At 39.7% G+C, this 24,929-nt stretch overlaps 2 protein-coding genes and 2 long non-coding RNA genes across 4 annotated transcripts in view; 2 read left to right on the top strand and 2 right to left on the bottom strand.

Annotated features, from left to right (window-relative positions):
• The window catches only part of LOC308395376, a 291,287-nt gene that overhangs the window by 73,169 nt on the left and 193,189 nt on the right, over positions 1 to 24,929 (bottom strand). The window lies entirely within an intron of this gene.
• On the bottom strand, positions 3,480 to 5,509 carry LOC308395080. The gene is made up of 3 exons (XR_013971331.1): positions 5,457 to 5,509; positions 5,206 to 5,268; positions 3,480 to 4,884 (listed from the first exon to the last, which is right to left on the bottom strand). It is a non-coding gene; the product is annotated as an uncharacterized lncRNA (long non-coding RNA).
• LOC308395941 (nuclear receptor subfamily 2 group C member 1-like) lies at positions 5,557 to 8,372 on the top strand (the record flags this gene model as incomplete). Its single annotated transcript, XM_080881001.1, has 2 exons — positions 5,557 to 5,562; positions 7,299 to 8,372. The coding sequence occupies 2 exons, from the start codon at positions 5,557 to 5,559 to the stop codon at positions 8,370 to 8,372; spliced, it is 1,080 nt and encodes a 359-aa protein (XP_080737127.1).
• On the top strand, positions 21,680 to 22,368 carry LOC308395937 (SAP30-binding protein-like; the record flags this gene model as incomplete). Its single annotated transcript, XM_080880997.1, is given in 2 exon segments — positions 21,680 to 22,201; positions 22,204 to 22,368. Coding segments are annotated over 2 exon segments (687 nt in total).

The following is a 24,929-nucleotide window of genomic DNA, read 5'->3' as shown; positions in this document are numbered from 1 at the left end:
GAGAACAACTGTAATGAAAATAAGTAAGATGTGCATTAAATTTATCTGGGGATCCAATCGAGAAGTGACTAAGAGAAAATTTATGTACAAGAGTAGGAAGCACGGGGGTTTGGGAGTCCCAGACTTAGAGATTGTTTTGCGAATTCCTTTTATTAAAATTATTCAAAGCGCAATTTCTCGGGGTGCCCCGTGGGTTCGAGGGAAAGAAGAATTGTGGCAAAAGAAAAGAGGCAGGGCCAGAGAGGGCGTTCCATACCACAGACTTATGTTTGGTGACTTATCAAGTCAATGGGAACAATATAGTTTAAATATTCTCCAAGATAATACGAAAAATATCTATAAAAAAATTAATGGAATCAAAAATGAAGGTTTAATTCAATACAAGTATGCAAATGAAGATGAAAACCTTTCAATAGTTAAAAATATACATGACAAATTATTATCTGAAAACATGAGAGACGTGGTGTGGCTCATCTCGCTCGGGCGGCTCCCTGTGAGAGCGGTGGTACAATGGAGTTGTTTTGTTACCACCATGAAATGTCCTATGACAGACTGTGATGAAGATGAGACCCTAGAACATCTTCTATTGGATTGTTATAGGACAACTGAGATAAGACAGAAGATGACAGAGATTGGCTATGACGTTGATGTTAATATCAAAGCAGTTAAATATGGTTTGTTTAAAGAAAAAATGGGTGAAGACAAAAGGAGACTCTTTTGGTTAGTAATGTGTGTAATAAACACACATATTTGGAAAACCCGTGCCAAAGGAGTACTTGAACAAAAGATGATAAGTAGTGATGTGCTGAGTAAACATATCATTACAGATCTGCGGAGAAGACGAACAATGGACCTGAAACTTGGGAAAGTTGTCCCCTGGAACGAATTGAAACTGTAAGTTTTGTGAGCGTTGTGTGGACTCAGATGCTAGACTTTCCTCCTTGTTTCTCCTTTTTTGTATGTGTTCATGGTTTTGTATATGTAATTGTATGTGTATGTACATTTTATATGTAAATTTGTTTACTTTAAATAAAGATTTTAAAAAAAATAAATAAAAGCGCTATACAAAAACAGGCCATTTACCATTTTAACGTTTACGGATTATCACAGGTGATTAAAGCCAAGGAGGAATTTGTGCCCAACTTTCACTTGAACTAATATAAGGATATATAAAGGCTCTGTTAACATTATGAAGCAAGTCATGCTGACCTTCTTTCCTTTGTTCAGTGCATCATGCGTTGTCTACAACACCAGGTGAAAGTGAGGCCAAGCATCAGGAAACAGAGAGCTGCATTCAAGAGAGTGAAAATGAGGGATAGGCAGAGGGACAGCAGATGTTTCCATATAATGTGGCAGAATTTGTGTAAGCTGTTGTCTAGGGGTTAAAGAAATCCTTCATTTTAGATGTTGTTTAGGACAGCGGTCCCCAACCTTTTTTGCACCACGGACTGGTTTATGCCCGACAAAATTTTCATGCACCAGCCTTTAAGGTGTCGCGGATAAATAAAACAAAATAAAACTAGTACCTGTACCGATAAAAAGAAGATTTATTCATAACACACATGAAAAGACCAAGGAAAACAGAGTTAACGATAACAAAATAACACTGAAAACCGATAAAAACCCTGAAAACTATACATTTCACACCTGAGCCTCAACTCTCGCGGCCTGGTACCAAACGACTCACGGACCGGTACCGGTCCGAGGCCCAGGGGTTGCGGACCGCTGGTTTAGGATATTGTTTTGATGCAGGTTTCCAATTTGCATGTTTGGGGTTTTTTTTGCTGAATGACTGCAACTTAAGGATTTACATTAAATTTTTTTTTTTTAATGATGTAGTGTGAGAAATTCTTCAAGGCTGACAGGTTTTATGATTTCTAATATCTCTTATCTACTTAGCCCTATTTTTCTGGAGGAAGATGAAGCTCTTGAAGAGGCAATTCAGCGTAGCCTCCTAGAAGAGTCTGATAAACAAAGTGAAGTTCATATTTCAAGGTAAGATTTGAAAGTAACCTTTGATAATTGAATATCTTATTTGCATCTTTACTTGCATCATTTTTTTTGCAGTTACACAATTACAAAGGTAATTGCTCATTTCTGACTAATTTAATATGGACTATCACAACATAGTTATCTGTTGTAACTCTGTGCACTTGAGTGAAATGTACAGCAAATTTCCATTTTTCCCCGAGATCTGTTTGTCATTGTCCCATTTTTATATAGGTCTTTTAAGAAACTCAGCAAAGAAGAAATTGAAGGTCTTCTTAGAGCTCATAGTGAGAAAGTCATTACACCAGGAACAAGACAACTCCATATCAGTCGAGCCAATGTGTGGTCAACTGCTTTGCGTCAGTTCAAGAGACCCAAGTTTGCAGAAAGCTGTGAGATGCTTTATGTCACATTTGCAAGCGATGAACATGATACAGAGGAAGATGCTGCTGACCTTGGGGGGCCAAGGCGGGAGTTTTTCCGTTTACTGGTGAAGGCCATCTTTCAGGAGAGTGGTGCTTTTGAAGGTAATATGATTTCATAGATAAACTAACTTACTTACTCAAGGCATAAAGGCTTGTTGACGACACTCGTTTTTATAATGTTACAAACGCAACAACCACCTGATCTGAACATTGTTTGACAGAACATTAACAAGTTAATAAATGACTACAGATAATAAATCTGTTATGTTCTGTGTGTCTGAAACAGTAAAAAAAAAAAAGTAATACATTTTTATCTGTCAATCTCAAGATATCAGTTGGGGTCTGTACAGAATATACTTTTTTTGTGTGTTATTTTTCAGCTACACCAAATGGATGCACACTGAAATTTAACATCCTACACTTGCCACCAGGAGCAGCAAGATTCCAGCCATAGGTTTTCAACCAGCTCCTAAAATAACATTCATTCACGATGAAAGCAAACATCTCCCGATTGCACACACATGTGCAAATGAGCTTCAGCTTTTTGTGAATGAAACAACAATGGCTGATGATGATGCTTTTCATTACTGCTTCTTAGTAGCACTCATGAATGGAGCTTTATTCAGCACCATCTAAACATGTTCCAAAAAAGTGAAATTAAAATGGTGGGTTTGTTAACTCTAATCCTGTTCATTAATTGTAGTTTCAAGTAACTTTGCTTCATACAAGAAAGTTGAAATCAATTCTGACTGCATTTAATGTTGAAATGTAATAATTTTCAAAGCTTCAATAGATTTATAAAAATGCTAACTCTGTATTTTCAACGACAAATCAATAAAGTCACTGGTGTAATACAATTAATAATTTTATTAAGCTTTTTCTTTTTTAAACAAGGACATTTCAAAACAGTTTATGCACAGAGTATACTAAACATGCTTTGTAGAACAGGCTAGGATTACTTAGACATCTAACAGCAACATTTATTAAGACTATTGCAACTTTACAATGATTAAAACAATACTGTAGATAATCTTGTGAATTGGTTTAAAGACTGACTGTTCCGTGTTGATAAATTTCACTGTTATACTGTATTACACTGTTACAGTGTGAATTTGATCTTTACTGCAATCTGAATAACTGGTTTTACCCATAAACTAAAAGTGGTTGTAGCCTTCTGAATAGCCTATGAGTCACTGTCAGTCATTAACTCTGAGTCCTTATGTGGCAGGAGGTGTCACTGCTAGAGGGGAGGGGGGTTCTGCAGTAGTACAAAAAAACGCATTTGCTGTACAGCATTTAAGAATACTAAGTGTCATCACTCTTTAGAACATCGCTGGTATCCTGTGGTTGAGGTCACACATTTACAAGTTTGTTAAAAATATACTGCTGTGTTCGCTGAAACAATGTTTTACCATTATTGTTGTCTTCTTCAAAAGGGTGAATGCTTGTATATAGCTCTTGTAAATCGCTGTCATTTAATGGGACAAACCTACTTTCAGAGTTTGACAAGGAGGGTATGGAGACCTCTGCTGTAGAAAGTTCTGGGTTGTGACGATGAGACACATGAGTTCCGCAGGCAAAAAGCTGGATGGGAGTTCTATTACCTTCAGTGGAAATAGAGTGATTGTTATATCCAGCTTTGAATTCCTTCAAAGTGCGGTTGATTCGTGGTAGAAACACATAATGAAGGGAAAATAGGTCTGTTGCATTTTCTAAGTCTAGGATACCAAGTGATTCCAATTCATAAAATATAGGTGCCTAAATGTGGCTACAGTTGTTGTTTAAGTCTCAGTTGAAACGCTCAACCCTCTGGTTGTGCACAGAACTTCCCATTAAGACAGAGCTTTCACCCCTGCTTGCTCGCATGTCCTCCCAAATCTGAGCATTCTCTCCTCCATGATCAGTCCTGATATGCAGGGGTCTGCCAAATTGTCCAACAGCTGCAGTAAAGAGGGCTTTCACAGTCTCAGCTCGATTATTGCTGGAGCACTGAAGAAACATCAACATCCTGCTGTATCCATCTATTGCACCATGAACAACAAACTTCCAACGAATCAGTTTGTGATTTCCATCTATGTGCCATATGAAATTTGGATGAGGCACAGAATATACTCGCCGAGCAACTGCAGTTCTCGGCGAGTATGGATAGAACACCAGCCGAGTCCACCCTCCGCAGTGACTCTCTTACGCGCCATCTTTGAACCACTATGTTTTTGGAACGCAGATGACCCATCAGCATCACTCCTCCAACATTTGGATGTTCAGTTTTTATCTGGGACACTATCTGATCTAACTCATGGTCACTGATTACATTGAATTTTGACTCTGAGATATTGTAGTCTTGCAGTAACTTATACAGAGTGGGCCTGGAGATGGAAAGGATAGATGCAGCTTCAGTAAAAGATGTTTTCAGGGAAAGAACATTTTCCAATTCCTCTTTGGAAATCTGAAGCCTTCCTTGGTAACCATCCTAGAACACGGCACAGAAAATCTCAATGAGCGCAATTGTACTGTGACAGATTAGCTAGAGAGTAATATTTTATCAATAGTTTTAAAATATGAAAGTGAGCAATCAAAAGACACTTCACAGCAAAAACAGTAATAAAATATGACGTAAAACTTGTGAATGTTGTTGGTGGTGATGTGACACTGCTAGTGATGGACCCCTAAGAAGATGAAATGTATGTAGAATCAGAATCATTACTTTGACAGGATTTAATTTAAGGTCACATATTACACCAAAGAAAAAACAAAAATCAGTCAGCTAAATGATATGTGTAAGAAGGCCTACCGAGCAGTATGGTATCCCAGTGGAGACGGCAGGTCTACTTGGTCCAGGTGCATTGCTGGATTCCTAAGGAAACATTTACATCAAGAACGACTGTTACCTACCTACCAAATAAATAAATAGAGTTGTATGATGTTCGATCTCTGTCTGCTGCCTACCAAATGAAATAATTGAGGACTAGCTAAGTAATTTAGCTTTGCTAATTTTGCTAACACTGCTATCAACCCGTCCAAAATGCTATACAATAAACTTACCAAGTGCTGCGGCGTTTGTGAGGTCGAGGGTGCACTACTGCTGAATCGTTGGATGGCCGACAAAACAGCTCTTCCAATGTTTTCAGCTAAATCGCTGGACATGCTCGTAGGGAATAGTCGAAGCAGCTCATGGCAGTCAAAAGTGACCGTGAGAGGAGCGCAAACACAGAACCTGACCACGACCGGCACACTTTAGCGCGGGAGGTTTTCTTGAAGCTTTTATTTTGGTATTTCCGTTGACCCGTACAATAAATTTGCATATTAGCTAAATATTTAGTTTCCCGTAACATTTAGATTTAACATTTAACATTTAGATTTATATATAACATTTAGATTTAACATTTAACATTTAGATTTAACATTTAGATTTAACATTTAACATTTAGATTTATATATAACATTTAGATTTAACATTTAACATTTAGATTTATATATAACATTTAGATTTATATATAACATTTAGATTTAACATTTAAAATCCTGTTTTAAATATGAAAAGTTACAAATATTTTACCAAATGTTGTAAAAAATGACTCGAAAAAACATGTTTTTGTAAGATTTAGAGCTAAATATAGAAAAATGTTGCTGTTAATTTCGGCATGTTTCAGTTTACAAACGGCGCACCATACAAATGAGTATTTTGTCCACATCATCCTCTTCATGCATGTTGTCTTACTCCAAGCTGTATAGGCTCGAAAGCCTACTACCAGTTAAGCATATTAGGTGATGTGCATCTCTGTAATGAGAAGGGGTGTGGTCTAATGACATCAACACCCTATATCAGGTGTGCATAATTATTAGGCAACGTCCTTTCCTTTGGCAAAATGGGTCAAAAGAAGGACTTGACAGGCTCAGAAAAGTCAAAAATAGTGAGATATCTTGCAGAGGGATGCAGCAGTCTCAAAATTGCAAAGCTTCTGAAGCGTGATCATCGAACAATCAAGCGTTTCATTCTAAATAGTCAACAGGGTCGCAAGAAGCGTGTGGAAAAACCAAGGCGCAAAATAACTGCCCATGAACTGAGAAAAGTCAAGCGTGCAGCTGCCAAGATGCCACTTGCCACCAGTTTGGCCATATTTCAGAGCTGCAACATCACTGGAGTGCCCAAAAGCACAAGGTGTGCAATACTCAGAGACATGGCCAAGGTAAGAAAGGCTGAAAGACGACCACCACTGAACAAGACACACAAGCTGAAACGTCAAGACTGGGCCAAGAAATATCTCAAGACTGGTTTTTCTAAGGTTTTATGGACTGATGAAATGAGAGTGAGTCTTGATGGGCCAGATGGATGGGCCCGTGGCTGGATTGGTAAAGGGCAGAGAGCTCCAGTCCGACTCAGACGCCAGCAAGGTGGAGGTGGAGTACTGGTTTGGGCTGGTATCATCAAAGATGAGCTTGTGGGGCCTTTTCGGGTTGAGGATGGAGTCAAGCTCAACTCCCAGTCCTACTGCCAGTTTCTGGAAGACACCTTCTTCAAGCAGTGGTACAGGAAGAAGTCTGCATCCTTCAAGAAAAACATGATTTCCATGCATGACAATGCTCCATCACACGCGTCCAAGTACTCCACAGTGTGGCTGGCAAGAAAGGGTATAAAAGAAGAAAAACTAATGACATGGCCACCTTGTTCACCTGATCTGAACCCCATTGAGAACCTGTGGTCCATCATCAAATGTGAGATTTACAAGGAGAGAAAAGAGTACACCTCTCTGAACAGTGTCTGGGAGGCTGTGGTTGCTGCTGCACGCAATGTTGATGGTGAACAGATCAAAATAGAGCTGGGCCATATTATACCGTTCACGGTAATACCGGTATAATGTTAGGCAACTGTTGTATGTTCACCAGTATGATAATGTTCAGTGTGAGAGAAAGCCTGTTGAAGTCACTGCGAGAGAAAAATCCGTCAGCTGTGCAGCCTCCACTGAAAAGATCTACATCCGCAAGAATTTGTGTAGCCCTCTGGCTGCTACACCTACTTTTGCATCCGACAAGGAAACTGCTCGATCTACAAGTTTGCTTGAGTCAAGCATGTTGCTCAACATTCAGCAACCCTTCTCCAAGCTGGAAAACACCATCTTGATTCCAGCTTCACCTGAAAAGGAGGACCCATGCCAGGGTGACCTTGGAACACTGGCAAATGTAGTAACATCCCTTGCCCACCTCAACAAGAGCAGAGAAGCGAGTGACAGCGGAAATGATCTGATGGGAGCTGAAACACTTAGCAACGGTGACAGCTCAATGACTGATATCCAGGGAGATGAACAAACTGCAAGTGATATCTCGAGAGCTTTTGACACCCTGGCCAAAGTCCTGCACCCTGGTGATGGCTCAGCAGGAGAGTCCTTGGAGGCTACAATGCAGCTGATATCAGGGGACCAGTCGGGCCCTGTGGTGGAGCTGGAAGGACCTCTACTTTCTGACAGCCATATCCCTTTCAAGCTTATGATGCCTTTGCCTGTGCCAGAGTACCTCAATGTCAACTACATCTGTGAATCGGCTTCACGGCTACTTTTTCTCTCTATGCACTGGGCACGCTCCATACCTGCCTTTCAAACCCTCGGCGGGCAAGACAATGACATTAACCTGATGAAAGCCTGCTGGAATGAACTTTTTGCCCTGGGTCTGGCACAGTGTTCAAATGTAATGAATGTCGGCACCATCTTAAGTGCTATTATCAACCATCTCCAGACCAGCTTACAGGAAGAGAAGCTGTCCCCAGAGAGAGTGAAAATAGTGATGGAGCACATTTGGAGGATGCAGGAGTTCTGTAACAGCGTGTCCAAGCTTTCCCCCGACTCGTATGAATATGCCTACCTCAAAGCTATTGTACTCTTCAGCCCTGATCATCCGGGCATAGATAATATCCCACTTCTGACACCATGTTGTATGTTCACCAGTATGATAATGATGAAGCAGTAATCTCAGTTAACGTGGTTTTATTAACCAGCACAGCAGCAGAGAACTTACATGCTTGGATTCAATAACGGAATGGCGCCTATACCACTCAAAACATACACACACCTACACGGAGGTACGGCAAGCGGATTAGGACCAAATACCAAACTAACAGCATTTTATCTACAGCAACGATAGGAAAATGAAATATCGCGATAGAATATGAGTAAAACGCGCATGCGCAGTGCCTTTGTTTTCATACGCACATGGCCGATTGTTGAGTGAAACAGATGAACCAGAATTGGTTTGTAAAAACGGTGCAACTTCAGTGATGTGGAACTGGTTTGGTGTTTGTCCGTCAGATACACGACAAAGCACATTTTTTTGCAGAACATGCAAGCGGCCGTCGTTATTGTCGTATTTGTCGTGCTAAGATGCTCTTAAATCTGGGAGTAATCTGGGTCCTAAACCCCCTCTTCAGGTCAAACGAACACTGCAGCATCACTGAGAGTTAAAAACTGTCTAAATTCTTTCATCTTTAATAAAACGATCAGCATTGCTGCTTTACCAGGTGTAACTATGAAGTTTAACTTCCAGGCATTCATGAAAACAAAATGTATTACATTTAACGGAGTTAGAAGTTAGCAGGAAGCTAGCGGAAGTTAGCTCGCTAGTTTCGCTAGTTACCTAAGCATGATATTGCATGTTCTGACTGAGAGATTTCTGAAAAAAATCAAACGTACAGCTCTGCTATCACTTCCAACATAAATGAAGACAGGAAACTAAACAGCAGTGACGTTTGTAGGGTTACTGAAGTTGGGCTAGCTGGTATATAATGATGTGCTACGTGATCGCTAGCGACACAGCTATGTTAGCATAACATAAAGAGTGAAGCTGGAGGACGAACACTAACACTTTTCCATTTATAAAAGTTAACGTGAAGGTTCCTCATGGTTAGAGACAAATGCAATCGCATGGCAGGATGCTGTAAACGGACCAAACTTCAGTCAGGAGAACAACTGAGATAATCCATCCACAATACGAGGTTAGTCATTAATATACTGCAACAACATGGGAATAGAGCAGCTGCCAGAGAATTCAACATTAATGAATCAATGGTACAGAAGTGGAGGAAGCAAGAAGAATGAGTTTAATAAAGTTTGATTTATCTGACTGCTTTGTTTCGCTTAATGTGCCTTATAATCCCGTGCACCTTATGGTCTGAAAAATACGTACTGCACACTGCAGTTGGATATTATACATGGTTATGCTAAGGATATGTCAGCCCATTTCTACTGGAAATGCCTTTTGGTTAAACTTTCAGCAAGGAATTTGCATTTGCACTGTTACATTTTTATAAAGCTTTAATGTACATAAAAACCAGCTTCTTGTTTAAGTGAAAATAAATGGAAGGTTGTCTTTTTGCGCTAGTAATGTTGTGGAGTTGTATTTTGTCTCGCATCAATTATATCGTCAGTTATATCGTTATCGCAAATTTTCAAATATATATCGTGATAAATATTTTTGGCCATATCGCCCTGCTCTAGATCAAAACACTGACAGAATCCATGGATGGCAGGCTTTTGAGTGTCCTTGCAAAGAAAGGTGGCTATATTGGTCGCTGATTTGTTTTTGTTTTGTTTTTGAATGTCAGAAATGTATATTTGTGAATGTGGAGATGTTATATTGGTTTCACTGGTAAAAATAAATAATTGAAATTGAAATTGTTTGTTTTTTGTTAAGTTGCCAAATAATTATGCACAGTAATAGTCACCTGCACACACAGATATCCCCCTAAAAGAGCTAAAACTAAAAGCAAACTAAAAACTACTTCCAAAAACATTCAGCTTTGATTTTAATGAGTTTTTTGGGTTCATTGAGAACATGGTTGTTGTTCAATAATAAAATTATCCCTCAAAAATACAACTTGCCTAATAATTCTGCACTCCCTGTAGTATACGTGGGGTAACGAGACACGATTAACACCTCACGACTACTGCTCACGCGCAACCACGTAAACGTCGGTGAAAAAGACGGAGCAGCACGGCTGTGCAGCGTGTGATCTGGACATAAGCGATGGAGGCACAACTTGTAGAACTTTGGAAAACTCATCTGAGCCTTTTCGATGTGGCATCACAAAATTATCACGACCACAACAACTGTGAAAATAGTTGGATTTACATTGCTGCTTAATCACAGCTGCCTGATCAATGTTTTTCATTAGCAATTTAGCAAAGTTGATGGTGGTGGTGTGTCTGTATGAGTGAAAGACAGAGAGAGAGAGCGAGCGAGCGACATAATTTCTGTTATAACCTTCATTTTATGGACGCACAGTGTGAGCACTCAGGTCGCATCAGAGCATCGGGCGGTATAGTATGAGACCCTGCATCGTGACCTATGAACTTCTAACCCCTGTGAGTCAATCGTGCAGTTTGAGCAGGAGCTGAATAACATGACTGAAAAAAAAATCGCACAGTGTCTGCCCAGCTTTAGGTGTACTGTCATCCGAGACTTGCACCGCAGCGTTTGTTTCCCTGTTGGCCATGCTTCTTGTTGTGGTCATCTGTTGTCTTCCGGTATTTTCTCTGCAAGCGACCTTTCCTCGACCAATGAGATGAGCGGTAATCTGAAATGTCATACTTGAATTGTCATAAGTGTGCTGTCAGCTCATTGGTCACAAAGCAGGAGAGGGGCTGGGAATTATGTTTTCAAACAAAGCGTTAATTCCATTAACATTTATAGATTACTTTTGATTCTCACTGTATTACGGGACAAAGTGCGTCCCTTATTAGCTCAATACGGGACGTGTACTTTTGTTTCTAAATACGGGATGATTCGGTTTTTTAAGGGATGGTTGGCAACCCTAGCGGTATGGTATCCCAGTGGAGCCGGCAGGTCTACTTGGTCCGGGTGCATTGCTGGATTCCTAAGGAAACATTTACATCAAGAACGACTGTTACCTACCTACCAAATAAATAAATAGAGGCAATCAAAAGACACTTCACAGCATAAACAGTAATAAAATATGACGTAAAACTAGTGATGGACCCCTAAGAAGATGAAATGTATGTAGAATCAGAATCATTACTTTGACAGGATTTAATTTAAGGTGACATATTACACCAAAGAAAAAACAAAAACCAGTCAGCTAAATGATATGTGTAAGAAGGCCTACTGAGCGGTATGGTATCCCAGTGGAGACAGCAGGTCTACTTGGTGCATTGCTGGATTCCTAAGGAAACATTTACATCAAGAACGACTGTTACCTACCAAATAAATAAATAAAGTTGTATGATGTTCGATCTCTGTCTGCTGCCTACCACATGAAATAATTGAGGACTAGCTAAGTAATTTAGCTTTGCTAATTTTGCTAACACTGCTATCAACCCGTCCAAAATGCTATACAATAAACTTACCAAGTGCTGCGGCGTTTGTGAGGTGGAGACTGCAGCTACTGAGGGTGCACTACCGCTGAATCGTTGGAAGGCCGACAAAACAGCTCTTCCAATGTTTTCAGCTAAATCGCTGGACATGCTGGTAGGGAATAGGTGAAGCAGCTCATGGCAGTCAAAAGTGACCGTGAGAGGAGCGCAGACACACAACCTGACCACGGCCGGCACGCTTTAGCGTGGGAGGTTTTCTTGAAGCTTTTATTTTGGTATTTCTGTTGACCCGTACAATAAATTTGCATATTAGCTAAATATTTAGTTTCCCATAACATTTAGACTTAACATTTAGATTTAACATTTAAAATTGTGTTTTAAATATAAAAAGTTACAAATATTTTACTAAATGTTGCAAAAAAAATGACTCGAAAAAACATGTTTTTGTAAGATTTAACGCGCCGTTAAATCTTACAAAAAGGATCTCTCCTTGACAAAACCCATAAGATTAAAGCCTTGGCGTATGCAGATGATGTGACGGTGTTAATTAGAAATCAAAATGAACTCTCTATAGTGATGGAGACATTACACCAATACAAACTGGCATCAGGGGCCAAGCTGAATCAAGATAAAACTGAAGGGGTGTGGCTTGGACATCAGACCACCAAAAGACCTGAAATGGCGATCTCCCTATGCAGGGAGATTAAAATCTTGGGTATATGGATTGATAGTACTGACTCTTGCCTATTAAACTGGACTCAAAAATCAAAACAGATAAAATCAGAACAGTAGATAGAATCAGTAGTTAATGTAAGTTTTGAAATCTAAGCTTAAAAGTGTGGATTTGGTGCTTTATTCAAATGCAGCTGAGAATAGGTGAGTCTTCAACCTGGATTTAAATAAACTGAGTGTTTCAGCTGATCTGAGGCTTTCTGGGAGTTTGTTCCAGATATAAGGAGCATAAAAGCTGAATGCAGCTTCTCCGTGTCTGGTTCTGACTCTGGGAACTGATAAAAGACCAGATCCAGATGACCTGAGGGATCTGGAAGGTTCATACTGGGTCAGGAGGTCACTGATGTATTTTGGTCCTAAACCATTCAGAGCTTTATAGACCAGCATCAGAACTTTAAAGTCTATCCTCTGACGGACAGGCAGCCAGTGTAAAGACCTCAGAGCTGGACTGATGTGGTCCACTTTTTTGGTCTTAGTGAGGACTCGAGCAGCAGAGTTCTGAGTGAGCTGTAGTTGTCTGACTGGTTTTTTAGGTAGACCTGTAAAGATGCTGTTACAGTAGTCAAGCCTACTAAAGATGAATGCATGGACTAGTTTTTCCAGGTCCTGTTGAGACATCAGATCTTTTATCCTTGAAATATTCTTGAGGTGATAGTAAGCTGACTTTGTTATTGTCTTAATGTGTTTTTCTAAGTTTAGGTCTGCATCCATCACTACACCCAAATTTCTCGTTTGGTTGGTGGTTTTTAGATGTATAGATTGAAGTTCTCTGGTGACCTGTAATTGTTTTTCTTTGGCGCCAAAGACTATTACCTCAGTTTTGTTTTTGTTTAGCTGGAGAAAATTGTGGCACAACCAGTCATTAATTTCCTCAATGCATTTACCAAGAGCCTGTACAGGGCCTTGGTCTCCTGGTGACATTGTGATATATATTTGTGTGTCATCTGCATAGCTATGATAGTTTATTTTGTTGTTCTTTATAATCTGTGCCAGTGGGAGCATGTAAATGTTAAACAGAAGGGGTCCCAAGATGGAACCTTGGGGAACTCCACATGTGATACTTGTCTGCTCAGATGTGAAGTTACCTATTGATACAAAGTATTTCCTGTTTTCTAAGTATGTTTTGAACCAGTTTAGTACAGTTCCTGAAAGACATGTTCAGTTCTCCAGTCGTTTGAGTAATATGTTGTGGTCAACTGTGTCAAATGCTGCACTGAGATCCAGTAAAACTAAGACTGACATTTTTCCACTGTCTGTATTCAGACATATGTCATTAAACACTTTGGTCAGAGCGGTTTCAGTGCTGTGGTTCTGTCTAAAACCTGACTGGAAGGCATCGTAGCAATTATTCTGTTTTAAGAAGTAACTGAGCTGTTGAGAAACTGCTTTTTCAATGATCTTACTTAAAAATGGGAGATTTGAGATCGGCCTGTAGTTGTTCATTTGTGTCTTGTCAAGATTGTCCTTTTTTAGTATAGGTTTTATTACAGCAGTTTTTAGTGATTCTGGAAACACACCTGATAATAAAGAAAAGTTGACGATCTGTAACAGGTCTGACTCTAAAGTCTTTGAGACCTTTTTGAAAAAACTTGTTGGCAGGACATCTAAACAGCAGGAGGAGGAGTTCAGTTGACCTAAGATGTCCTCCAGGTCTTTGCTGTTAATCGGGTGAAACTGTTTCATGGTGTTTAAACAGTTTTTTGGTGGACACAGTACATATCCTGGATCTGCTGTTGATGTACCAATTGCTTGTCTAATTTTTTGGATTTTTTCTGTGAAGAATTTGGCAAAGTCATTGCAGGCCATGGTCGAATGAAGTTCAGCTGCCACTGACACAGGAGGGTTTGTTAGCCTGTCAACTGTAGAAAATAAGACCCGAGCATTATGGCTGTTTTTAGTGATGATGTCAGAGAAGTAGGACCTCCTTGCACTCCTCAGTTGTAAGTTATAATTGTGAAGTTTCTCTTTATAGATGTCATAATGAACCTGGAGGTTTGTTTTTCTCCATCTGCGCTCAGCTTTCCTACACTCTCTTTTTTCATTTTTCACCAGTGTGGAGTTTCTCCATGGAGACTTTTTCCTTCCAGAGATAACCTTCACCTTAATGGGAGCAATAGTGTCCATTACATTTAACATCCTTTACGGCAGAGTCACCCACAATCAGAGTTTCAGGCCTAGCCTTTAGCTTTCCCTGTGGCCTTTCACTTTCATTTTCAGACCTTACTTCGCTGCTTTTAGATGGATGGTTGTCCGATATAGATCCAGGGTCCTTTGATAGTGGAGCAAATCTGTTGTGCAGTTTCACATTCAGTTGTTTTGGAGGTTTGTTGTTAACCTTCCTATTCGCGGTTGTCCAGTCCTGTTTCCTCTCGTATACAGGGGTAGAAGAGCTTCTCTGTCTCGTAGGAAGTGAAGGCCAGTCGGTTTCAGAGATTTCAGCTCGCTGTGCTCTGCCCGTGATACGTCCTCCCCCTTCCAGGAGACATGATTTATGTCTTGGTTTTACACCAAGACAGTCCAAGGGGGGATTATCACTTGAGGATTTATAATAATGCACAGAGTCTACTTTCTTGGTCATGTTATCTGTGCTCCTTAGCAGTGTGCTAGCTTGCTCATCGCCATTGTTTTGAATCAAAGGCAAGGTTGTTTCATTTCCACATAGTCCATTTACCTCCACGTTTACTTCTAAGCGATGAATTTTTGTCTCCAGTACTGCAATCTTCTGCAGGAGGCTGTGGTAGTCATCTGTGGAGAGGGAAGGCATCTTGTTGCTAGTTAGCCTAGCGGTTAGCACCTTTCCAGGCTATTGCGGTGCCCAGATGCTGTAATCAGGCTTCAGCTGTGTCTAGGCCACAGACACACGGAGCGCTGAGGATAAGGTAACTATAAAAATGTTGCTGTTTCTGTTGAGAACACTTTAGTCCTAATGATCTATAGGTGTCCAGAAGCTATCGCAGGTAAGCTCATACGGAAAAAAGGGAAAAAATCAGCATAAAAATCAATAAAAGAAGCAAAGCATTTAAGGAGCAAAGAGATGAAGCGTCCACACTCGCAAAAGGGGAGGAGAAGTCCAGAGAGCAGGGGGGGGGGGGGGGGGGGGAATTGAAGAATATTTACTTACTGAAATTCTTTGGTGAAAACAAGTTGTGAGATAAAATCAATGGTTGTGTGAACACTGACCACATGGCTTGCAACTAGTACATCGACTGGTTGATGGTCTTTGAGGAATAAAATCTCCCTGTCTGTCACGTTTTTTCCAGCGCACTGGTCTTGGCTAAAGTTCACTCTGTGCATCATTCTACGCAATTAACAAGGAAAAAAGGGAACACCTAAAATACAGTCTATGATTAAAGCAAAGATTATCAAACATCTTAAGTTAACCAACTTAATTTGACATAAACTTTAAAAAAAATTCAAATAACATAACGTTTACTCCGTACAAAATATTAGACAAGCGTGTTCCCTCTTTAACAACTGTTTCCACTAAAAATGTTACCTGCATATCTTGAAGGAGTTCGTCAGCAGCCTGAAGCTCTTCCTCCAGCTCGGGATCCTCTGAATCACTCATTTTCAAGCTAAAGAGGAAAGAGATTTTTGCAGAACTCAGTGACATAAACACATAACTAACGCAATTCAAATTATTTTCAGTCTTGGCGCTCCGGTTAACGTTAGCAATTAACGTTAGCATCATCAGTTTGTAAAGAGCTAGCAGAACTCTTAGCGCAAAAACTGCTTTACGCACCATGTGAGGGTATTTTGCAGCACACAGGTCCTTTAACGTTTGTAATAGATTTAATCCATCATCGTTGGATTAAATGGCTAATGCTGCAGTAGCCACGTGTAGTCGTTACCTAGCAAGCATGCTGACGGTAGCTGTAGCCATTTTTAAATACATTAAACCGTTTCGAGATCAGTCACCTCTGTTTGTTTGAAGCCGGCTCTTGAGAAGTCCGTGGATTAGGCTGCGGTGAGGAACGCTGGCGGCGCGAACGTCATTTCCGATCATTGGTTAAATGTGATCATGTGACTGATGCAAGCCAGATCCTTTTATTTAGCAAAACTGTGATTAATAGTTAAATATTATTGTTGAGGGGCACAGACAAGACTCCGCACGCACACACACATTAAAAAAAAATAAATAATATTTTTTTTCCTCGTTTCCGCCAAAGGCCAGTAGATGGCCGTAGTTTCAAGCACTCCTGTTTTCTTTTACGTCCTCAAATCAGATGTAAATTCAGGAGTCCGTCAAGCACCGTCTCACATTTGTTTCTGAACAGCCAAAATGAGTGGAAGAGGAAAGGGAGGTTTTGTCGCCTGAGTTTATCCCTTCCCTTCTGCTTGTAGCCCTTGTGTTCTTGAACATGCCCCCTTATGTGCCTTTGCCCTATGCCTCTAAATTTGGCAACCTATGGGTAAGGTTGAAATATGGTGGAAGTAACGATCCACCCTCCCGCGATTATGTGGCGGAGGAACTCCTTTTCCAATCTTCTTGGGTAAATCCCCAGGACATCTATTCTTTCATTTCGTTACCCAATAGAAGAGAGTTTGAGCTGTGCTTCCTTCAAGAAGCCCCCTTACGACAGTTCTTGGAAATTCATCATACCAACTTAAATCACCCGAAGTGGAAGGAATGGTCTGTAGAATCTCCAGTCCAGCTAGAAGTCACAACAATTGTGGTGAAATTTTGGACAGGGAGAGTTCCAGACCAAGACATTGAGCTCTATCTACAAAGGTACTGTGAAGTCTTGCAACCTCCTGTGAAGCCGGTTGACAAATTCGGCTTATGGTACGGAGTAAGAAAATTCAAAGTACGAATGCGGAGAGATGGAGCAGGTCATATTGTTTCCATCCCTAACTCCATCTCGTTGGGCCCTTTTAATGGGCGTGTCATATATCCTGGACAGGCAAACAGATGTTTCGTCTGCCAAGCTTTAGACCACCAAGTAAGAGACTGTCCTACCTTTAAGTGCTGGAAATGCGGGGAGTTGGGTCATAAAGCTAAAGAATGCCAAAATGACAGCGAGTGTTCTCTATGCGGACTGAAGGGACACACCTTCTTTAAATGTCCCAAATCCTTTGCTAATATAACTAAAGCTTCCCAGCAGCCCTCCACGGGTGCTTTTCGCACGAACTTTCCAACCATCTCAGCGCTGTCAGTGGCTTCAAATCCAGCCCCGCTACAGGAAAGGCCCGCACATGGAAATGTGTCCTTGATAAATCCATTGGCTGTCTCAGATGCTGCCTCAGGACAAGAACCAGGCAGTCGTAACACAACAAATCTTCCGGGAGTAACGGAGCCGCAGACACACAATAACAACATAAAAGAGGATTTGACGCTTTCAAGACAACCCGAAGAAATGGCAGTTGGAGGTGGAGAGGAACCGGGAGACCAATCCTTCTCACAAACCTCTGATGTGGAATGTGAGAGCGATGACGAGCGAAGAGAAAGCGAGGAAGAAAATTCATCTGAAAGCTATCTAAGTGCAAGTGATAGTGAAGAATCACCCATTTCGACTCCTGTGGAGATTTCTCCTACAGATGATCCTGCAGGACAAGATGATGTGGATCCACAAATAGGGATCTTTCTTAACAAACAGCATCCTGCGATGGAGGAATTGGTCAATGAAACAACGACAGGAGGAAGGAAAAGAAGTGTCTCGATGGCGTCTTATGGCAGAGATAAGAGAAAAGACGATCGATCCAGCCCTCCGCAAGGTAATGTTGAATCTACAATGTTCCCTCCCTCTACTGAATAACCCTCCTACTACATAAATATGAGCATTCTTAAAATAATAACATGGAATGTTAGAGGGTTACAATCAGAAAGACTAAGGAAGAAGAAAGTGCTTTTTCTGCAAAAACTGGACTATGACATATTATGCCTACAAGAATTAAGATTGAAAACCAAGGAAGATATTGAAGAACTGATTAAATTATGGGGTCCAAGCCACTCAGTAGTCTCAATAGGGGAAGATAGTGCAGACGGGGTGGGCTTTTTCTTCAAAAACACTCATGTGAACATCATAAAGAAAAGAGATATAATACCAGGACGGCTTTTACTTGTTGATTGCCATTATGGTGGTCAAAAATTTCGGTTAATTAATGTGTATACCGCACCAGAAAGAACAAAGAAAATGCAATTACTAAAGAAAATGAGACATTTGTTGGAATGTGGGTTTAATACTGTTCTATGTGGGGATTTTAATATGGTTACGGAAGAAAATGATAGGATTGCTAGTACGATTTTCAAAGAGTCCAGGGAAGGCAAATTACTTACACAAATATGTAATGACGCATCTCTTAGGGATTTATATAGGATCTTAAACCCTCAGACAATTCATTTTACAAGGTTTGACTCATCCTCTAAAACTAGAATAGATAGGATTTATATATCTTCCGAGATTGTAGCTTTAAGATATAATGATTTCGTAACTGATTTCTCTGATCATAAGGTAGTCAGAGCTACGATTTTGTGTGGCACTGACCCCCCTTCCACTTATTGGAAATTAAATACGAGCTGTCTAAGTGACGGGGCACTAGTTTTGGAATTAAAGGTAGAAATTTTGAAAGTTTTGCAACTTAAAAAACTCACAACATCTGATATACAATTGTGGGAGATACTGAAAGAACGGATGCGAAATTTTTTTAAATTTAAATGTAGAGAAATAAATTATGCAAAAAATATAAAGTATAACGAACAAGTAAATCAATACATATTGTTGAAGAATAAAAAATTTAGAAAAGAGGATGAAGAGAACCAGATTGAAGAACTTAGAGTTAGTATTGAAAAAGTAAATAATGAAATATTATTTAACATACAAAAATCAATGGGAGGTGATATAAATGGTAATAAAGATTATATGATTGGTGCTAACCAAAAGAAACGTAATAATGAGTTCATTTCTTCTATAAGAGATGAGGGAGGAAACTCCTTCGTAAAAGAAGTAGATAAAAGGCGAGTTATCAGAAGGCTATGTGCCCATATGTTCTCTCCGTTATCTACAAAAACAAGTGCAGTAAAATATTTGTTAAGTAAAATAGAGCCTCTGGACTCCATCCAATATACCTCACTTTTAGGAAATATTACTAAAGAGGAGGTAGAATGTGCGATCAGTCAGTTAAACATAAACAAAACCCCTGGTTTAGATGGGCTTCCGTCCGAATTTTATAAAATAGTTGTGAATGAAATATCCAAATTTTTAGCCACTGTTTTTAATGAAGGCATGCATGAGGGAACTTTGGGTGACTCCTTTTATAATGGATTAATGTGTTTGCTATATAAGAAAGGGGAAAGAGATAATATAAATAATTATAGACAATTGACAATAATGAATGTTGATTACAAAATATTTGCTAAAATAATTATGAATAGGTTTGAAGAGGTATTAGATAAAATTATAGAAAAAGAGCAAACATGTGCAATAAGAGGTCGTCTGATGTGGGATAATTTATGTACTCTGCGTGAAACAATTTACAGTAGAAAAGACACAGAATTTTTTATTTTAAGTCTCGACCAAAGGAAAGCTTTTGATTACATCTCCCACTCTTATTTGTGGGAAGTAATGAAAGCATATAATATGCCTGAAACCTTCATCTCCATGATTAAAGTATTATATAAAAAATCCCTTGTCCAGATTAAAGTAAACGGAAGACTGACCGAACCCTTCCATGTCGAATGTGGAGTGAAACAAGGATGTCCTTTAAGCGCAGCCTTATATGTTCTGGCAATAAATCCGTTACTTAAAACAATCAATAGTGATAGCCGTTTTATTGGATACATCCTAAATGACACCTACAAGGTGACAGCCCTTGCTTATGCGGATGATGTCTCTGTAATTATTAAAGATCAAAAGGAGCTATCAATACTTAAGGATTTGCTAACAAAATACGAACAAGCTTCTGGTGCTAAGCTAAACCAGGAAAAGACCGAAGGAGTTTGGTTTGGACAAAACTTAAAAGAACCTGTAATTGATTTAAAAACTAACAAGGAGATGAAGATTTTAGGTATTTGGATTACTAAAAATGATCCATGTCTTTTGAATTGGAAAAAGAAAGAGAGTGAAATAGAAAACGAAGTAGCTAAATGGGACAATAAAAATACAAACTATAAAGCGCGTGTGAATATCGTGAAAACACATGTAGTCTCAAAGATGTTGTTTCTGGCTACTGTCTTTCCCCCTCCTCACAAAACTGTTATTAAATTAAGTAAATTGTGTACCAAATTGATTTGGGGGACAAACCGCGAAGTAACACAGAGGAAATTAATGTATAAAGGAAAAGAAAATGGAGGATTAGGAGCGCCAGATCTTAGCGTTAATTTGATGATTCCTTTTCTAAAAAATGTATATAGCGCATTTGAGCGAAGCACCCACTGGATCCAAGGGAAGGAATCTTTGTGGAAAAAAATGAAAGGGAGAGCCCGAACGGGAGTGCCATACTTTAAACTTGTGTTTGGGGATCTTGTGGATCAGTGGAAATTGGATGATTTAAATCTTTTACAATTAAATTCAAAACAGATATATAATAAAATCAATCTAAAAAAAAATGAAGGTATGATACAATATAAGGCTGTGGAAAAAGAAGAAAATCAGAAAATAGTTAAAAACATATATGACAAAGTAATATCCGAGAACATGAGAGATACAGTGTGGCTTATCTCTGTCGGACGTCTCCCAGTAAGAGCTGTGGTTCTGTGGAGTTGCTTCGTTACCACTAAGAAATGCCCTATGGAGAATTGTGATGAAGACGAAACTCTTGATCATCTATTGATATCGTGTTACAGGACGGTTGAAATAAGAAGGAGGATGGAAAAACTAGGTTTTAATATTGAAAATAATATAAAATCAGTAAGATATGGTTTGTTTAAAGAAAAGATGAGTGAAAATAAAAGAAGATTGTTTTGGCTGGTGATGTGTATTATAAATGTCCACATATGGAAAACAAGGGCTAAAGGTGTTATAGAACAAAAAATGATAAGTAGTTTCACCGTATGTAAAAACATTGTCACTGAGCTGAGAAGAAGAAAAACGAGAGATATGAAATTAGGAAATGATTTGCCGTGGGAGCTTTTATTATTGTAATATGTAAAATAAGATGTGAATAATTTGTGCATGGTGCTTGTATTATGTGTATTTGTAATTGTGAATATTGATATTTAAATAAAGTGATTTTTTAAAAAAAAAAAGAAAGGGAGGTTTTATGCGACACTACACAGAAATGGCGAGCGGTAAAAAGAGTACGCTGCTGCCGTCTTTAGCGGTCTATGAAGTGGACGAATCTGACGAGGGGAGAGACGCAGATGACTTTGAGATCTCAGAAGCAGAAAAAAAGGACCCCAAGGAGCTAGTTGCTCTGTTTTCAGAAAAGGTGAGAAACATGTCACCTGACGAGATCAAGATCCCCCCCGAACACCCCGGACGCTGCTCCAGCCATCTACAGGAGAAGATTCATAAGCTGTATGAGAGGAAGCTCCATGGAGATTTTGACGTAAACGCCCATATCCAGCAAAAGAAGGAATTTAGAAACCCAAGTATTTACGAGAACCTCATTCAGTTCTGTGCCATAGATGAACTGGGAACCAACTACCCAAAAGATATGTTCGAGCCTCATGCCTGGTCGGAAGACTCTTACTATGAAGCTCTCGCCAAAGCTCAGAAGGTGGAGATGGACAAACTGGAGAAAGCCAAGAAGGAACGGACCAAGATTGAGTTTGTCACGGGGACTAAGAAGGGCATCAACCCCTCAACAGCACAGCAGCCTCCACCACCAGCAACACCACAACTACATCCACAGATGCCCAGAAGAGGAAAAGTAAGTTGGACTCTGCACTCCCTGTGACCCTGGCCCAGCCCACCCTCATCACAACCACAGCCACGCTGCCCGCTGTCGTCTCTGTGACTGTGTGAGGCTACTAAAGGCAGTGCTATAACATTTTTCTGTCATCATTTTATTTTCGATTAAGTGCAAGAGTTGTTAGGTGTGGATAATTAGATTATAGTTTATTGCAATAGTTTATTCCATCCCATCCATGATGGGAGGGAAGGAAGAAGAGAAGCAAAGAGTGATTCACAGGCAGAGCCTAAATTATTTCTCACAGTTTTTTGTTGCCTTATGGTTCCAAGCGCTGCCACCAATCTTTGCATTTTGTTATCATCTCATGACACTTGTTTAATCAGCTACCATCTCTCCTATGGACTTTTTAATGTCTACAGTCTCAGATCAACACAGCCCTGCCCTCCAGCACTATCCACAGCAACGCCTCAACGGCAACATTGTACCCATCAGGTAAAGCATCGGCTACGTTTGCTTTGCCTTGTTGCCCGTATTAGATTCTTGATGAATGTGTGTTGTTGTTATTCAGCCTGGTTCAATGTGCCCCTTTTTAACTTTGAGCACCCGCCCCTTTAAACCTCTCTGCACAGCCCTGCCCAGGAGAAGTGTGGAGCGCTAGACAGCAGCCAGCACGAGGGGTGCTGAGACACGGACTATTCACGGAGAGACACGACACGGGAGTCAGGGAAAGCACGGGGATTTATTGTTGTTTGTACCATACACTGTAAATAAACGCACTGTTTGTACATAAAGCACCGCGCCTGGGTCCTCCTTCCCCACACCTCCCACGGTTTGCCATGCCGAACCGTGACAGAATGATCCCGCCACGCATGGACCCAGCGGTCTCTGAGGAGAGGCTCAGGAGGGAGGTTATGGACAAAGTTTACACACACACACACCTACAAGCATGGAGAAGAGCAGCAGCAACACCAAAATACATATGATGATAATAATAATAATAATATAATTCATAACTGCTCAGGGATCCTGGGTCGCTCAGACCCAGGACCCTGACAAAAAGTGATTTGTGAGGAGGAGGAAAAACCGTGGCAAGGAAGAGAAGTTTAGATACTATATGGGTTTTGACTATATTAACTCGCGCTTTATAGTTAGTATTTTTATTTTCCCATTTAGCTACTTCTTTAATTTTGCATTCCTTTTTAGACCAGTTTAACAAACAGGGGTCCCCTTTGTTGATCCAAATCCCCAAGACTTTCATTTCATTATTTACTTGTATGTTTATTTTGGGCTTTTGTAGTGAGGAACCAAACCACACGCCTTCTGTTTTTTCTGGGTTTAATTTTGCCCCTGATGCCAATTCATATTGTTTGAGGTGAAAAAATAACCTGTCCAACTCATCCTGGTTCCTAATAATAACTGTAACATCGTCGGCATAAGCCATAGCTGTCACTCTATAGCCATCATTAAAACAGTAACCTTTAATATTAGTGTCTTTATTAATTAGTTTCAATAAGGGATTGATGGCTAAAACATACAAAGCAGCGCTTAGTGGGCATCCCTGTTTCACTCCACAGGAAGCATGGAATTGTTCGGTCAAACTTCCATTTACCTTGACTTGTATGATGGATTTTTTATATAACAATTTTACCATGGCGATGAAACCGTCCGGCATCCCATAGGCTTTCATAACCGCCCATATATACGAATGAGAAAGATAATCAAATGCTTTCTTTTGATCTAAGCCAAGAATAAAAAAGTCAGAGTCTCTTCTGGAGTATATTACCTCTCTTAGGGTGCACAGATTATCCCACATCTGGCGACCTTTTATAGCACATGTCTGTTCCTTCACAATAATTTTATCTAATATATCTTCTAATCTATTCATTATTATTTTAGCTAATATTTTATAATCAACATTCATTATTGTTAATTGTCTATAATTATTTATATCACTTTTATCACCTTTTTTATATAATAAACACATCAGGCCAAAATAGAAAGACTCGCATAATACTCCTTTTTCAAGCCCTGAATTCAAAGCTGAGGTTAAAAGTTCATTTACTTCCGCTATACCCAACTTGTAAAACTCAGCTGGGAGACCATCTAAACCTGGAGTTTTATTGTTATTCAGTTGCTCAATAGCAGCTAAAACCTCTTCTTTTCTTATCACCCCAAGGAGTGAATCAAAAACAGAAGGTTCAAGAGGTTCAATAACACTTAACAATGATCGTAAAGCATTGCTGTCTGAGGGTAATGCAGAAAACATGGAAAAGCATTGTTCTCTGACAACGTATCTTTTCTCACTCTCATTGGCGGTTAATTTTCCATTTCCATCCCCAATAGAGGGGATAAAGTTGCTACCACGTCTCCTCTGACCAGAGACAATCGCAAAGTCAGTGTTTCCGTTTTCATCACACCCTGCTGTTATCTGCATATTAAATAATAATTCATTATTTATCAATTCTATTTCTTTTTTCAACTCATCTATCTGATGTTCATCTTCTTCGTTTCTTTTTTTATACTTTTTTTTTTTATACTTTTTACAGTGTCATGTCTGCCTCAACACTACGGTCAGTATATGGCCCACTTTAATATATAAAATCAAAACAAAACAAAACAAAAAACCCCACCGACCGCAACTACTGCAGAACTGTATCACACATCAAAAGCTTTT

This window comes from Rhamphochromis sp. 'chilingali' (genome assembly GCF_963969265.1).
Source record: "Rhamphochromis sp. 'chilingali' genome assembly, chromosome: 4".
In the NCBI taxonomy this organism is placed as follows: Eukaryota; Metazoa; Chordata; class Actinopteri; order Cichliformes; family Cichlidae; genus Rhamphochromis; species Rhamphochromis sp. 'chilingali'.
This window is presented reverse-complemented; position numbering and strand designations above follow the sequence as displayed.